Source organism: Oncorhynchus mykiss, chromosome 14, assembly GCF_013265735.2.
Source record: "Oncorhynchus mykiss isolate Arlee chromosome 14, USDA_OmykA_1.1, whole genome shotgun sequence".
Taxonomy (NCBI): Eukaryota; Metazoa; Chordata; class Actinopteri; order Salmoniformes; family Salmonidae; genus Oncorhynchus; species Oncorhynchus mykiss.
In genome coordinates this window covers 7734006-7751040 of record NC_048578.1, presented here as the reverse complement: position 1 = coordinate 7751040, position 17035 = coordinate 7734006, and the positions used below count along the sequence as shown (strand labels likewise).

At 45.1% G+C, this 17035-nt stretch overlaps 2 protein-coding genes across 22 annotated transcripts in view; both read left to right on the top strand.

Annotated features, from left to right (window-relative positions):
- Positions 1–17035, top strand: part of LOC110488691 (protocadherin alpha-C2) — a 213341-nt gene that overhangs the window by 126570 nt on the left and 69736 nt on the right. The window contains exon 1 of one of the 21 annotated variants that reach the window (XM_036942823.1): positions 924–3433. The exons of 18 other annotated variants lie outside the window; for them this stretch is intronic. In XM_036942823.1, coding sequence (XP_036798718.1) covers positions 1064–3433 — 2370 coding nt within the window. In that variant the 5' untranslated portion in view covers positions 924–1063. Of the gene's footprint in view, positions 1–923; positions 3434–4220; positions 6751–7140; positions 10079–17035 lie in introns of those variants that run through there. 2 more of the 21 variants (XM_036942821.1, XM_036942822.1) reach the window with 2 other exon arrangements.
- On the top strand, positions 10103–13659 carry LOC110488694 (protocadherin alpha-3-like). Its single transcript, XM_021561008.2, has one exon. It carries the CDS (start codon positions 11224–11226, stop codon positions 13657–13659), a length of 2436 nt encoding a protein of 811 aa, XP_021416683.2. The 5' UTR covers positions 10103–11223.

The following is a 17035-nucleotide window of genomic DNA, read 5'->3' as shown; positions in this document are numbered from 1 at the left end:
TGTCAAATGTAGTTGTATCATGGCTTCAGAGTTATAGGCCTCCACGTGTTTGCATGGTCAATTTTGTTTTTGATATCTTGTGAGAATATATATTGACATACATTGCGGGAACAATATTTCAAGGCTGTATCACAACCGGCCGTGATTGGGAGTCCCATAGGGCGGCGCACAATTGCCCCAACGTCGTCCGGATTAGGGTTTGGCAGGGTAGATTGTCATTGTAAATAATAATTCTTATTAACTAGCTTGCCTAGTTAAATAAAGGTTAAATATATTTTTTTAAATAAAACAATGTGGAAAATCACATCGCTGTGAAAGTACAGACGCTGTCCGTGGTGCTGAAACGGTTAGTGTTCTTTGGTTTCGAGGGGCAGAGGCCTTTTCGAATCAATGCTCATCATCGTTGAAAGTGGAATGGATTCATTCAAGTGGTAGAGAGTTGATTTTTATTTCAAATGTTTCATCTCTCTGCCTCTCTGCCTAGAATTGTCTCCCCCGTTAACATTCTATCTATCAGTTTCTATGGGCGATCAAATAACGACAGTTGTCCTTGTATCTAAACTGTATTACCACTATTTCTAACTGACTATAATAATAACTCATTTTAAATGTTCCCATCTTTAACATTTCATATTTTGCACTTGTCATGAAGTGTATTCGAGTTCAACTCTACGGTGTGGTTGACTCTATCATGTAGTTGATTCAGATTTGAGACGACATTGGTCGCTGGTTATACACAGTGATCTTTGCTACTTTGCTCACTACTATCACAATAGGTCAACTATGTATTATATAAAATGACATGAAATCGAACACGTAACACAGGGTGTCACTATAGACCACGGAAAGCAGCGAAGTCAAATGTGTTTTTATACTCCTCCTCTGAAGGAAAATACAGAATAGCGTCACTGTCGGAGGGGCGTTGTGAAGAGAAACGGTCGTGGTGATGAGACGGAGAGGGCTGAGCTGTGTACAGAATGTCCGACATTTAACGGAATACTTCGGGTTTTGATGGATACATGACCCTTACTTATTGGATTCAGTTGTTTTTATACATGCAGCGATGGATCGTCGAAGACAAAGGGAAAGCTTTTGGATTCAGTGCGTCGCGTTGCTTTGTTTATTAGACTGGTCTGCAGCGCAGATCTCTTACTCCGTTTCAGAGGAGGTGGACAAAGGCACGTTTGTGGGGAATCTCGCTAAGGATTTGAACCTTAATGTACACGAACTGGAGTCCAGGGGTCTAAGGATTGTTTCCGGAAATAGTAAGATGTATTTTGAGGCGGATTTAAAAACAGGGATTCTTTACGTTAACGAGAGAATAGACCGAGAGGAGCTTTGTCCGAATACGATGAAGTGCTCTTTGAATATGGAAGCCATATTAAGCCATCCTGTGCTTCTGCATCGAATTGAGGTTAATATTTTAGATATTAATGATAACACACCATCTTTTGTTGAAAAATCCCACACATTTAACATCTCTGAGTCTTCAACGCCGGGCGAGCGATATATGCTACCAATAGCAAATGACGCAGACATAGGAGCTAACTCGGTAAAGAGCTACAAGCTGAGCCCGAATGAACACTTCTCCCTGGATGTACAGAGCGGTGGAGAGCAGAGTGTGTCTGCTGAGTTAGTACTGCAGAAAGCGTTAGACCGAGAGAAACAGCCCGTGATCCAGCTCACACTGACCGCTGTAGATGGTGGAAAACTTCCACGATCTGGGACATTGCTGATAGTAGTGAACGTAATTGATGTTAATGACAATTCTCCAGTATTTTCTAAGCCGCTTTATAAAGTTCGTGTTCATGAAAATGCCCCTTTTGGGACAAATATATTAACTCTCACTGCAACAGATTTAGACGAGAGCGTAAATGGTGAGATAGTGTATTCTTTCTTAAAACGTGGAAATCTGGACCCCTCAAACATGTTCGCCATCAATTCAGACACGGGTGAAATTACAGTCAAAGGAAATTTGGATCATGAAGATAGTCCTGCATTTGAAATTCGAGTTCAGGCGATGGACCGAGGGCATTCACCTCGCAGTGCACATGGTAAAGTGTTAGTTGATGTTATTGATGTCAATGACAATGCCCCAGAAATCTTAGTGACGTCACTCATGAGTCCAGTGAAAGAGGATGCCGAGATGGGGACAGTGGTCGCCTTGGTGACAGTAACTGATAACGATGGAGGTCAAAATGGCCTCACTAACTGTGAACTTGTAGGGTCTGTTCATTTTAAACTAAAGTCGAACTACAAGAACTATTATTCGTTAGTGGTCGACGGGCCTCTTGACAGAGAGAGGGCTGCTCAGTATAATGTCACCATCACAGCTACGGATGACGGGACCCCGCCTCTCTCCAGCACCAGCGTTGTTACTGTACAGGTTTCTGATGTGAATGACAACGCTCCTCGCTTCTCAGAACCCGTTATTAATGTCTATGTCAAAGAGAACAGTCCGGTAGGTGACGTCATTAAAACAATATCTGCTTTTGATCCAGATTCAGATGAAAATGCAAAAGTGACGTATTCATTATTAGATAAAAGTGTTTCAATATCATCATCTGTAAATATAAACTCAGATACAGGAGTTCTAGTCAGCCTGCAGTCGTTTAACTATGAAGAGATAAAAACCTTCCAGTTTAAAGTTCAGGCCACAGACTCTGGTGTTCCACCTCTCAGCAGCAACGTGACTGTGAACGTTTTTATTCTGGATGAGAATGACAACAGTCCTGTGATTCTCGCGCCCTATTCTGATCACGGCTCCGTTAACTCTGAGAACATTCCCTATTCTGCTGAAGCGGGCTACTTTGTGGCCAAGATCAGGGCTGTAGACTCCGACTCTGGCTACAATGCGCTGCTTTCTTATCACATCTCTGAGCCCAAGGGAACCAACCTCTTCCGAATCGGAACCAGCACCGGGGAGCTAAGGACTAAGAGGCGAATGAGTGACAATGATCTGAAAACTCACCCGTTGGTCGTGTTGGTTTCTGATAACGGAGAACCCTCACTGTCAGCGACTGTGTCTATTGATGTAGTGGTGGTTGAAAGTACAGGTGAAATCCAGACTGAATCCAGAAACATACCAAGAAAGGAGGAGAGCTTCTCTGATTTAAACCTGTATTTGCTGATCGCCATTGCCTCGGTGTCAGTGATATTTTTATTGAGCCTGATCAGTTTAATAGCTGTAAAATGCCACAGGACAGACGACAGTTTCAGAAGGTACAGCGCCCCAATGATCACCACACACCCTGACGGGAGCTGGTCTTACTCTAAATCTACTCAGCAGTATGACGTGTGTTTCAGTTCAGACACACTGAAGAGTGACGTAGTGGTTTTCCCCGCGCCGTATCCACCTGCAGATGCAGAACTGATCAGTATTAATGGAAATGACACGTTTGACAGGACTCAAACATTACCCAGCAAAGAGAAGGTAAGAGGAACTCTCCTCCGCAGATGTTTACATGTGTCTGCACTTCCAGTTTAAATGTGTTTTGTGTAGTGCGAAAACAGACAGAGATATGTGGCATTGGGAAATATGCAGATATGCTTACACCATGGCAGGTTTCAGATTGATATAACGTGTCCCCACTTTCAGCCTACGGATGCATAATGTATCAACGATTTATAGGCTACCGTGAATACTTGTTTCCAAATGACTATGTTCACCAAGCGGTGAAATAGTTTTGGCTGCTGTATATGGGGCTGAAATCGTTTGTGCTTTGTGCTTACAATGTCCAGTGATGTTTTTAGACCGATAATTGTCACTGGTTAAATTGAAAGTCTGCAAACCGTGGTATTTCGCTTTTCAGAGTTGTCTTTGCGTCCTTGACAGCATTACAATGTCGATAATCCTTGAGCTATCCGTATCAATGCTCTGCTACTCGTCCTAGATTTTTATAGCTTCTGCCATCGATATCAGAATATAATCAACACATAGTTTATTGTTCAACGTGGCTAGACTTTTTGGCTCCTTTCCCTGTGCGTTTCATTTGAGCAAAAACGTTCGTTCTTTTACATACATGCACCTTTCGCTGAGTGAATTACGAACACGAGTTTGATTATTTGAAGTTATATCTGTAGGCCTATTCTAACACATCAGAGAAAACTCTTCATTTTAAACGAGTAATGTATAAAAGCAACACACGGTGTCACTATAGACCACGAACGGAAGATACATCATTGACAAACTAAGACTCCTCCTTTCAGAATGAAAAAAGAAAAGTGTCACCAGTCCCGAAAGCTTTGTGAAGAGAAACACCATTAGACGGAGACGGGTGGGCTGTATTGGATCTCTGATATACATATAACGGATCGTTTTGTGGTTTTAATGGATATGCGATTTTGACTTATGGATTAATTTGTTTTGTACACGCAGCGATGGGTTGTCGAAGACAAAGAGAAGGCATTTGGATTCAGTGCGTCGCGTTGCTTTGTTTATTTGACTGGTCTGCAGCGCAGATCTCTTACTCCGTTTCAGAGGAGGTGGACAAAGGCACGTTTGTGGGGAATCTCGCTAAGGATTTAAACCTCAATATACAGGAAATTGAGTCGAGGGGTCTAAAGATTGTTTCCGGGCAGAGTAAGAGGTATTTCGAGGCTAATCTGAAAACAGGAGTACTGTTCGTTAACCAGAGAATAGACAGAGAAGAGCTTTGTCCGAATACGGTAAAGTGCTCTCTAAATATACAGGCCATATTGAGCCATCCTGTGTTTCTTCATCGCATTGAAGTAAATATTATTGACGTAAATGACAATGCACCGTCATTCCTTGAACGGTATCATACATTTAACATTTCAGAATCTTCTTCACCCGGTGAGAGATACCCTCTACCGATAGCGAATGACGCAGATACCGGCAGTAACTCGGTAAAGAGCTACAAGCTGAGCCCGAATGAACACTTTTCCCTGGATGTACAGAACGGCGGAGAGCAGAGTGTGTCTGCTGAGTTAGTGCTGCAGAAAGCTTTAGACCGAGAGAAACAGCCCGTTATTCAGCTCACACTGACCGCTGTAGATGGAGGAAAACCTCCCAGATCTGGGACGTCACAAGTCATTGTTCACGTAATAGATGTCAATGATAACTCGCCAACATTTAGCAAATCACTCTACAAGGTCCGTGTTAATGAAAATGTATCGTTAGGGACACAACTATTGAAGTTAGAGGCTACAGATTTAGACGAGGGTCCAAACGCTGACATTTTATATAGCTTTATGAAGCGTGGAAATGTGAACTATGCAGACATGTTCTCCATAGACTCACAAAGTGGTGAGATTACTGTAAAGGCGAATTTAGATCACGAGGGAAATGCAGCACATGAGTTACGTGTGCAAGCGACGGACCAAGGCCCCTCGGCACGCAGTGGTTATTCTAAAGTGTTGGTTGAAGTTATTGATATCAATGACAATGCTCCCGAAATATCTGTGACGTCATTAATGAACCCAGTAAAAGAGGATGCTGATATAGGGACCGTGGTTGCCTTGGTGACAGTTACAGATAAAGATGGAGGTAAAAATGGCTTCAGTAACAGTAAAGTTTTTGGGTCTGTTCCTTTCAAACTGATGTCGAACCACAAAAACGATTATTCGCTAGTGGTAGACGGGCATCTGGACAGGGAGAGTGCTACTCAGTATAATGTCACCATCACAGCTAAGGATGAAGGGACCCCGCCTCTCTCCAGCACCAGAGTTATTACTGTAGACGTTTCTGATGTGAATGATAACGCTCCTCGCTTCTCAGAACCAATTATTAATGTTTATGTTAAAGAGAACAGTCCGGTAGGTGACGTCATTTATACGATGTCTGCTTTTGATCCTGATTCAGATGAAAATGCAAAGATTACGTATTCATTATTAGATAAAAGTGTTCCAATATCATCATCTGTAAATATAAACTCAGATGCAGGATATATAGTCAGTCTGCAGTCTTTTAACTACGAGGAGATAAAAACTTTCCAGTTTAAAGTTCAGGCCACAGACTCTGGTGTTCCTCCTCTCAGCAGCAACGTGACTGTGAACGTTTTTATTCTGGATGAGAATGACAACAGTCCTGGGATTCTCGCGCCCTATTCTGATCACGGTTCCGTTAACAGTGAGAACATTCCCTATTCTGCTGAAGCGGGCTACTTTGTGGCCAAGATCAGGGCAGTAGACTCCGACTCTGGTTACAATGCGCTGCTTTCTTATCACATCTCTGAGCCCAAGGGAACCAACCTCTTCCGAATCGGAACCAGCACCGGGGAACTAAGGACTAAGAGGCGAATGAGTGACAATGACCTGAAAACCCACCCGTTGGTCGTGTTGGTTTCTGATCATGGAGAACCCTCACTGTCAGCGACTGTGTCTATTGATGTAGTGGTGGTTGAAAGTACAGGTGAAATCCAGACTCAATTCAAAAATGTACCGAGAACGGAGGAGAGCTTCTCTGATTTAAACCTGTATTTGCTGATCGCCACTGCCTCGGTGTCAGTGATATTTTTATTGAGCCTGATCAGTTTAATAGCTGTAAAATGCCACAGGACAGACGACAGTTTCAGAAGGTACAGCGCCCCAATGATCACCACACACCCCGACGGGAGCTGGTCTTACTCTAAATCTACTCAGCAGTATGACGTGTGTTTCAGCTCAGACACACTGAAGAGTGACGTAGTGGTTTTCCCGACACCGTATCCACCTGCAGATGCAGAACTGATCAGTATTAATGGAAATGACACGTTTAACAGCACTCAAACGTTACCCAACAAAGACAAGGTAAGAGTAATATCCGTCACGAATGTGTAAATGTCTTTTAAACTCCAGCTTTGTTATTGCAGTTTTTGGGATAATGACAGACATTTATCAAACGGTTTCAGAGTTGTCATACAAATGTTTGCATGGAAAATTGAGATTTTGGTATCGTATAAGAATATTTCTGGGAATAAATTGAGAAGAAATGTGCAAAAGAACGTTGCTTTGAAAACACAGACGCTCTCCGTAGTGTTGAAACAGTTAGCGTTATTTGGTTTCGAGGGGCAGAGGCCTTTTCGGGTCGATAATTTTAATCGTTGAAAGTGGAATGGACATTTTCAAGTGATGTAGAAAGTTGGTTTGAAATGTATTTTTTTTTTAGCTCTCTGCTTTGTCTTCCCCAGGAACATTCAATCTGGCAGTTTTCGATATGGGCGATCAATAGGGCCTCCTGTATTTGTTTTTTTGACTCTTCGACAGCTGTCCTCATTACTAACCTTTACCTTTATCACCACGACGTTAAATGACTATTGATACTCATGTTAATTGTTCCCCAGTGTTTGCCGTTTTTCGCGTCCCAACCTGAGCACCTGTATTCAAACTGGACTCTAACATGTGGTTGATTCATAGTTGATACAACATTGGCCACATGATACGTACACAGTCATGTTTGCTATTTGCTTGCTACTATCACAGTAAGTTAATGATGTGGTATAAAATGTTGAATTAAATCAAACAAGTAACACATGGTGTCGCTATAGACCAGGAATGGGAGAGTGGTCACTTATATTATATGACTCCTCCTCTCTGACAAAAAAAAACCCCACCGTCACGTGTCCGAAGCGCTTTGTCAAGAGAAACACTCTAATGGTGGTGAGAGGAAGAGGGCTGGGTCGTGTGGATCTCTTACTTTACGGATTTTTGTGGTTTCAATGGACATGTCACTTCTATTTCTGGGATAATACGTTTCGTACAAGCAGCGATGGATCGTCGAAGACAAAGAGAAAGTGTTTGGATTCAGTGCGTCGCGTTGCTTTGTTTATTTGGCTGGTCTGCAGCGCAGATCTCTTACTCCGTTTCAGAGGAGGTGGACAAAGGCACGTTTGTGGGGAATCTCGCTAAGGATTTAAACCTTAATGTACAGGACCTGGAGTCAAGGGGTTTAAGGATTGTATCGGGACAGAGTAAGCGGTATTTCGATGCCAATTTAAAAACAGGGGTTCTGTACATTAACGAGAGGATAGACCGAGAGGAGCTTTGTTCGAATGTGATAAAGTGTTCGGTAAACATACAGGCCATATTGAGCCATCCTACGCAGCTCCACCGCATTGAGGTGAATATTTTAGACGTTAATGACAATGCACCATCTTTCCTTGAAAAATTATATTCATTCAACATTTCTGAATCATCATCCACAGACGAGCGATATCTTTTACCGATAGCAATCGATTCAGATACCGGCAGTAACTCGGTAAAGAGCTACAAGCTGAGCCCGAATGAACACTTCTCCCTGGATGTACAGAACGGCGGAGAGCAGAGTGTGTCTGCTGAGTTAGTGCTGCAGAAAGCTTTAGACCGAGAGAAACAGCCTGTGATCCAGCTCACACTGACCGCTGTAGATGGAGGAAAACCTCCACGATCTGGGACATTGTTGATAGTAGTGAACGTAATTGATGCCAATGATAATTCACCCACGTTCAGTCAGCCGCTGTACAAGGTTCGCGTTAAAGAAAATGTTCCGTTCGGAACTAAGGTGATTCAGCTAAATGCCACAGATGTAGATGAGGGAGTCAACGGTAAAGTTGTATATTCCTTTATCAAACGTGGTAATGTGAACCCCTCTGATATGTTTGATATAAATTCAGACACTGGAGAAATCACAGTTAAGGGAAATGTGGATTACGAGGAAAGTCCTGCATATGAAATTCGTGTGCAGGCGACAGACCAAGGCTCATCACCCCGTAGTGCACACGGGAAACTGTTAGTGGAAGTTATTGATTTGAATGACAATTTCCCAGAAATTTATGTGACGTCACTCGCGAGCCCCGTGAAAGAGGATGCTGAGATAGGGACAGTGGTCGCCTTGGTGACAGTCACAGATAAAGATGGTGGTAAAAATGGCCTCACTAACAGTAAACTTGTTGGTCCAGTGCCCTTTAAATTGAAATTGAATTATAAAAACGATTATTCATTAGTGGTTGATGGGCCTCTTGACAGAGAGAGTGCTACTCAGTACAATGTCACCATCGTAGCTACGGATGAAGGGACTCCGCCTCTCTCCAGCACCAGCGTTATTACTGTACACGTTTCTGATGTGAATGACAACGCTCCTCGCTTCTCAGAACCCGTGATTAACGTTTATGTTAAAGAGAACAGTCCGATAGGCGACGTCATTTATATGATGTCTGCTTTTGATCCTGATTCAGATAAATATGCAAAGATGACGTATTCATTATTAGATAAAAGTGTTTCAATATCATCATCTGTAAATATAAACTCAGATACAGGAGATATAGTCAGTCTACAGTCTTTTAACTACGAGGAGATAAAAACTTTCCAGTTTAAAGTTCAGGCCTCAGACTCCGGTGTTCCTCCTCTCAGCAGCAACGTGACTGTGAACGTTTTTATTCTGGATGAGAATGACAACAGTCCTGGGATTCTCGCGCCCTATTCTGATCACGGCTCCGTTAACTCTGAGAACATTCCCTATTCTGCTGAAGCAGGCTACTTTGTGGCCAAGATCAGGGCTGTAGACTCCGACTCTGGCTACAATGCGCTGCTTTCTTATCACATCTCTGAGCCCAAGGGAACCAACCTCTTCCGAATCGGAACCAGCACCGGGGAACTAAGGACTAAGAGGCGAATGAGTGACAGTGACCTGAAAACACACCCATTGGTCGTGATGGTTTCTGATAACGGAGAACCCTCACTGTCAGCGACTGTGTCTATTGATGTAGTGGTGGTTGAAAGTACCATTGAAATCCAGACTCAATTCACAAACGTACCAAGAAAGGACGAGAGCTTTTCCGATTTAAACCTGTATTTGCTGATCGCCATTGCCTCGGTGTCAGTGATATTTTTATTGAGCGTCATTAGTTTAATTGCTGTAGAATGCTACAGGACAGACGACAGTTTCAGAAGGTACAGCGCCCCAATGATCACCACACACCCTGACGGGAGCTGGTCTTACTCTAAATCTACTCAGCAGTATGACGTGTGTTTCAGTTCCGACACACTGAAGAGTGACGTAGTGGTTTTCCCTGCGCCGTATCCACCTGCAGATGCAGAACTGATCAGTATTAATGGAAATGACACGTTGAACAGGACTCAAACATTACCCAACAAAGACAAGGTGAGATTTCTACATAAACTAACCTATACATCTTATGTAGAAGCATCTTTGTATACTCCTCTGAACTCTCAGTCAAAGAATATTGCTTTCAAAGTTGCTATTACGTTGAAAACATCCATCCACTCAAGAGTTTTTATCTTGGCTTTGTTTTTCACTGTGTGAATGGCCTCCTGGCTTCATAAAGGGAGTGTTGCTGTCCATGGTTCTGAAAGTGCGCTAAACTTCAGAGCTGAGCGTTCAAATGTGCCTAACCCCAGCAAAGTCGTAAGTATGTAGGGTAGAGTGAGAAAAAAGACAGGAACGTATTCAACGTATGGGAAATATACAGATGCATCATTTTTGAGATTGATGATATAGGCTACACAACCGCTATTGACATTATCAGCCTAAAGGTACATATGCCTATTGTGTATCCATGTCAACCGCATTTGTTTCCAACAGACTATTTTCAGTAAGCGGTGAAAGCCTACCGCGTGCTTTCCATGGTGCTGAAACCGTTTTTGCTCTCCGCTAATGGGAGCAGTGTTCTCTTTAGATGAATGCTTGTTACTGGTGTAATGGAATGGATGCAACGTTTTTCTCACTTTGCAGTCTATAGCGCATCACACTGTTAACCCCTTGAGCTTTGTATGTCGATATCCCTTCGGTCCTTTACTCCTTGATTGTTCTAGCTTCTGTCAATGTGATCTGAACATGACCATCTGAGAATTTGTTTCATTATATTGGGTTGACCTTTCGTGAACTACCTTCCCGTGTTTTGCATTGAACAGAACGCTTGTCCTTTAAAGACATAGGCATTTCGTGTAGCGGATGTCCAACACGAGACAGTCCACTGGAGTTTACCTCCGTATTCTAACTAGTCAAATAATATACACTCTTATATTACATGAGTAATATAGGCTATAAACAACACACGATGTCGCTATAGACCACAGAATTTGATATTCTATGACTCCTCCTCTCTGAATGAAAAAGAGAATAGAGTCACTAGTCCGAGCGCCTTTGTCAAGAGACACTCGAATGGTGGTGAGACTGAGAGGGCGGGGTTGTGTACAGAATCTCTCTAACTGATTTATTTTTATTTTTTAGGTTTCATTGATATGTGAATATTTTCTATTGGATTCATTTACTTTGTACAAACAGCGATGGGTTGTCAAAGACAAAGAGAAAGCGTTTGGATTCATTGCGTCGCGTTGCTTTGTTTATTTGACTGGTCTGCAGCGCAGATCTCTTACTCCGTTTCAGAGGAGGTGGACAAAGGCACGTTTGTGGGGAATCTCGCCAAGGATTTAAACCTTAATGTACAGGACCTGGAGTCAAGGGGTCTAAGGATTGTATCGGGACATAGTAAGCGGTATTTTGATGCGAATCTGAAAACAGGAGTACTGTTCGTTAACGAGAGAATAGACAGAGAGGAGCTTTGTCCGAGTACGGTAAAGTGCTCTCTAAATATGGAGGCCATATTGAGCCATCCTATGTTTCTCCATCGCATCGAGGTGAATATATTAGACATCAATGACAATTCTCCGTCATTCATTAAAAAGGTTGCTACTTTTAACATAACTGAATCTTCATACCCCGGCGAGCGATACCCACTGCCAATAGCGAATGACGCAGATACGGGCAGTAACTCGGTGAAGAGCTACAAGCTGAGCCCGAATGAACACTTCTCCCTGGATGTACAGAACGGCGGAGACCAGAGTGTGTCTGCTGAGTTGGTGCTGCAGAAAGCTTTAGACCGAGAGAAACAGCCTGTGATCCAGCTCACACTGACCGCTGTAGATGGAGGAAAACCTCCACAATCCGGAACGCTGCCTATTGTTGTAAATGTCATAGATTCTAATGATAATTCACCCTCATTTAGCAAGCCGCTGTATAAGGTCAGTGTGCCTGAGAATATACCTTTTGGGACTACAGTCTTAACACTTAGTGCTACTGATTTAGACGAAGGACTACATAGTGAACTTGTGTATTCATTCGTTGAGCGTGGGAATCTGAATCCTGCTGATATGTTTGCCCTAAATCCAGACACTGGGGAAATGACTGTAAAGGCGAATTTGGATCATGAGGCAAATGCTGCGTATGAAATCCGGGTGCAAGCAACTGACCAAGGTCCCTCACCCCGCAGTGGTTATTCTAAAGTGTTGGTAGAAGTTATTGATGTCAACGACAATGCCCCTGAAGTCTCGGTGACGTCACTTATGAGCCCAGTGAAAGAGGATAGTGAAATGGGGACAGTGGTCGCCTTGGTAACTGTGATAGATAAAGATGGAGGGAAAAACGGCCTCACTAACTGTAAACTTGTTGGCTCTGTTCCTTTTAAACTAAAGTCGAACTATAAAAACTATTATTCGTTAGTGGTAGATGGGCCTCTTGACAGAGAGAGTGTTTCTCAGTACAATGTCACTGTCACAGTTACGGATGGAGGGACCCCGCCTCTCTCCAGCACCAGCGTTATTACTGTACACGTTGCTGATGTGAATGACAATGCTCCTCGCTTCTCAGAACCCGTGATTCATGTTTATGTCAAAGAGAACAGTCCGGTAGGTGACGTCATTTATACGATGTCTGCTTTTGATCCAGATTCAGATGGAAATGCAAAGATGACTTATTCATTATTAGACACAAGTGTTTCAATATCATCATCTGTAAATGTAAATTCAGATACCGGAGATATGGTCAGCTTGCAGTCTTTTAACTATGAGGAGATACAAACTTTCCAGTTTAAAGTTCAGGCCACAGACTCTGGTGTTCCTCCTCTCAGCAGCAACGTGACTGTGAACGTTTTTATTCTGGATGAGAATGACAACAGTCCTGGGATTCTAGCGCCCTATTCTGATCACGGCTCAGTTAACTCTGAGAACATTCCTTATTCTGCTGAAGCGGGCTACTTTGTGGCCAAGATCAGGGCTGTAGACTCCGACTCTGGCTACAATGCGCTGCTTTCTTATCACATCTCTGAGCCCAAGGGAACCAACCTCTTCCGAATCGGAACCAGCACAGGGGAGCTAAGGACTAAGAGGCGAATGAGTGACAATGACCTGAAAGCTCACCCGTTGGTGGTGTTGGTTTCTGATAGTGGAGAACCATCACTGTCAGCGACTGTGTCTATTGATGTAGTGGTGGTTGAAAGTACAGGTGAAATCCAGACTCATTTCAAAAACGTGCCGAGAAAGGAGGAGAGCTTCTCTGATTTAAACCTGTATTTGCTGATCGCCACTTCCTCGGTGTCATTCATATTTTTATTGAGCCTCATAATTTTAATAGCTGTAAAATGCCACAAGACAGACGACAGTTTCAGAAGGTACAGCGCCCCAATGATCACCACACACCCTGACGGGAGCTGGTCTTACTCTAAATCTACTCAGCAGTATGACGTGTGTTTCAGTTCCGACACACTGAAGAGTGACGTAGTGGTTTTCCCCGCGCCGTATCCACCTGCAGATGCAGAACTGATCAGTATTAATGGAAATGACACGTTTGACAGGACTCAGACATTACCCAACAAAGAGAAGGTAAGATCTCTACATAAACGAGCCTATTTGTCTATTGAAATATTGCTTCATAAATTACTCCTTTGAACTCCCCATAGTTAAAGATAACTGTTTTCAAGGTCCCTCTTAGCTTGAAAAGAGCCTTCCACTTCAGAGTTATCACATTTGATTTGTTTCGCACTATGCCTTTGGCCTCCTGGCTTCATAAAGCGAGATTTGCTGTCCCTGGTTCTAAAGGTGTGCTAATCTTCTGAAATTAAGATTCGCGCGAAGCGTTGAATGCTCTCTGACGTATGAATGAATGGCTGCCCATGACTGTTACGGTGCGTGAATGAGGACCCAAAAGCGAATTAACAAAACAGAGTATCTTTAATTACAAAACAAAACGTAGGCTCAGACGGACAGGCAGATTCCGACAGGACAGGACAAGGTTACAGGAACACGACGATGGTCTGGTTCAGGCATGAATGACACAAACAAACAAACAAGAATCCGACAAGGACAGGAGCAGAAACAGAGAGAGATATAGGGACCTAATCAGAGGGAAAAAGGGAACAGGTGGGGAACGGGGTGAATGGGTAGTTAGAGGAGACAAGGGACAGCTGGGGGAAAGCGGGGGAGAAAAGGTAACCTGACACGACCAGCAGAGGGAGACAGGGTGAAGGGAAAGGACAGAGACAAGACAACATGACAGTACATGACAGTACCCCCCCACTCACCGAGCGCCTCCTGGCGCACTCGAGGAGGAAACCTGGCGGCAACGGAGGAAATCCTCGATCAGCGCACGGTCCAGCACGTCCCGAGAGGGAACCCAACTCCTCTCCTCCGGACCGTACCCCTCCCAATCAACAAGGTACTGGTGACCACGGCCCCGAGGACGCATGTCCAAAATCCTGCGGACCCTGTAGATGGGTGCGCCCTCGACAAGGATGGGGGGGGGGGGGGGGGAAGACGAGCGGGGGCGCGAAGAACGGGCTTAACACAAGAGACATGGAAGACCGGGTGGACGCGACGAAGGTATCGCGGAAGAAGAAGTCGAACTGCGACAGGATTAATGACCCGAGAAATACGGAACGGACCAATGAACCGCGGGGTCAACTTGCGAGACGCCGTCTTAAGGGGAAGGTTCTGAGTGGAGAGCCAAACTCTCTGACCGCGACAATATCTAGGACTCTTAGTTCTACGCTTATTAGCAGCCCTCACAGTCTGCGTCCTATAACGGCAAAGTGCAGACCTGACCCTCCTCCAGGTGCGCTCGCAACGTTGGACAAAAGCCTGAGCGGAGGGGACGCTGGACTCGGCGAACTGAGATGAGAACAGCGGAGGCTGGTACCCGAGGCTACTCTGAAAAGGAGATAGCCCGGTTGCAGACGAAGGAAGCGAGTTGTGGGCGTATTCTGCCCAGGGGAGCTGTTCTGACCAAGACGCAGGGTTGCGAAAAGAAAGACTGCGTAAGATGCGACCAATAGTCTGATTGGCCCGTTCTGCTTGACCGTTAGACTGGGGGTGAAAGCCGGAAGAGAGACTGACGGAAGCCCCAATCAAACGGCAAAACTCCCTCCAAAATTGAGACGTGAATTGCGGACCTCTGTCCGAAACGACGTCTGACGGAAGGCCATGAATTCTGAAAACATTCTCGATGATGATTTGTGCCGTCTCTTTAGCAGAAGGAAGCTTAGCAAGGGGAATGAAATGAGCCGCCTTAGAGAACCTATCGACAACCGTAAGAATAACAGTCTTCCCCGCTGACGAAGGCAGTCCGGTGACAAAATCTAAGGCGATGTGAGACCACGGTCGAGAGGGAATGGGAAGCGGCCTGAGACGGCCGGCAGGAGGGGAGTTACCGGACTTAGTCTGCGCGCAGACCGAACAAGCAGCCACGAAACGACGCGTGTCATGCTCCCGGGTGGGCCACCAAAAACGCTGGCGAATGGAAGCAAGCGTACCCCGAACGCCAGGGTGGCCGGCTAACTTGGCAGAGTGAGCCCACTGAAGAACGGCCAGACGAGTAGGAACGGGAACGAAAAGAAGGTTCCTAGGACAAGCGCGCGGCGACGGAGTGTGAGTGAGCGCTTGCTTTACCTGCCTCTCAATTCCCCAGACAGTCAACCCGACAACACGCCCCTCAGGGAGAATCCCCTCGGGGTCAGTGGAGGCTACTGAAGAACTGAAGAGACGAGATAAAGCATCAGGCTTGGTGTTCTTAGAGCCCGGACGATAAGAAATCACGAACTCGAAACGAGCGAAAAACAGCGCCCAACGCGCCTGACGCGCATTAAGTCGTTTGGCAGAACGGATGTACTCAAGGTTCCTATGGTCAGTCCAAACGACAAAAGGAACGGTCGCCCCCTCCAACCACTGTCGCCATTCGCCTAGGGCTAACCGGATGGCGAGCAGTTCGCGGTTTCCCACATCATAGTTACGTTCCGACGGGGACAGGCGATGAGAAAAATACGCGCATGGGTGGACCTTGTCGTCAGAGAGGGAGCGCTGAGAAAGAATGGCTCCCACGCCCACCTCTGACGCGTCAACCTCGACAACGAACTGTCTAGAGACGTCAGGTGTAACAAGGATAGGAGCGGATGTAAAACGATTCTTGAGGAGATCAAAAGCTCCCTGGGCGGAAACGGACCACTTAAAGCACGTCTTGACAGAAGTAAGGGCTGTGAGAGGAGCTGCCACCTGACCGAAATTTCGGATGAAACGACGATAGAAGTTCGCGAAGCCGAGAAAGCGCTGCAGCTCGACGCGTGACTTAGGAGCGGGCCAATCAATGACAGCTTGGACCTTAGCGGGATCCATCTTAATGCCTTCAGCGGAAATAACAGAACCGAGAAATGTGACGGAGGAGGCATGAAAAGTGCACTTCTCAGCCTTCACAAAAAGACAATTCTCTAAAAGGCGCTGGAGGACACGTCGAACGTGCTGAAGATGAATCTGGAGTGACGGTGAAAAAATCAGGATATCGTCAAGGTAAACGAAAACAAAGATGTTCAGCATGTCTCTCAGGACATCATTGACTAATGCCTGAAAGACAGCTGGAGCGTTAGCGAGGCCGAAAGGAAGAACCCGGTATTCAAAGTGCCCTAACGGAGTGTTAAACGCCGTCTTCCACTCGTCCCCCTCCCTGATGCGCACGAGATGGTAAGCGTTACGAAGGTCCAACTTAGTGAAAAACCTGGCTCCCTGCAGGATCTCGAAGGCTGAAGACATAAGAGGAAGCGGATAACGATTCTTAACTGTTATGTCATTCAGCCCTCGATAATCTATGCAGGGGCGCAGAGACCCGTCCTTCTTCTTGACAAAAAAAAAACCCCGCTCCGGCGGGAGAGGAGGAGGGGACTATGGTACCGGCGTCAAGAGCTACAGACAAATAATCCTCGAGAGCCTTACGTTCGGGAGCCGACAGAGAGTATAGTCTACCCCGGGGGGGAGTGGTTCCCGGAAGGAGATCAATACTACA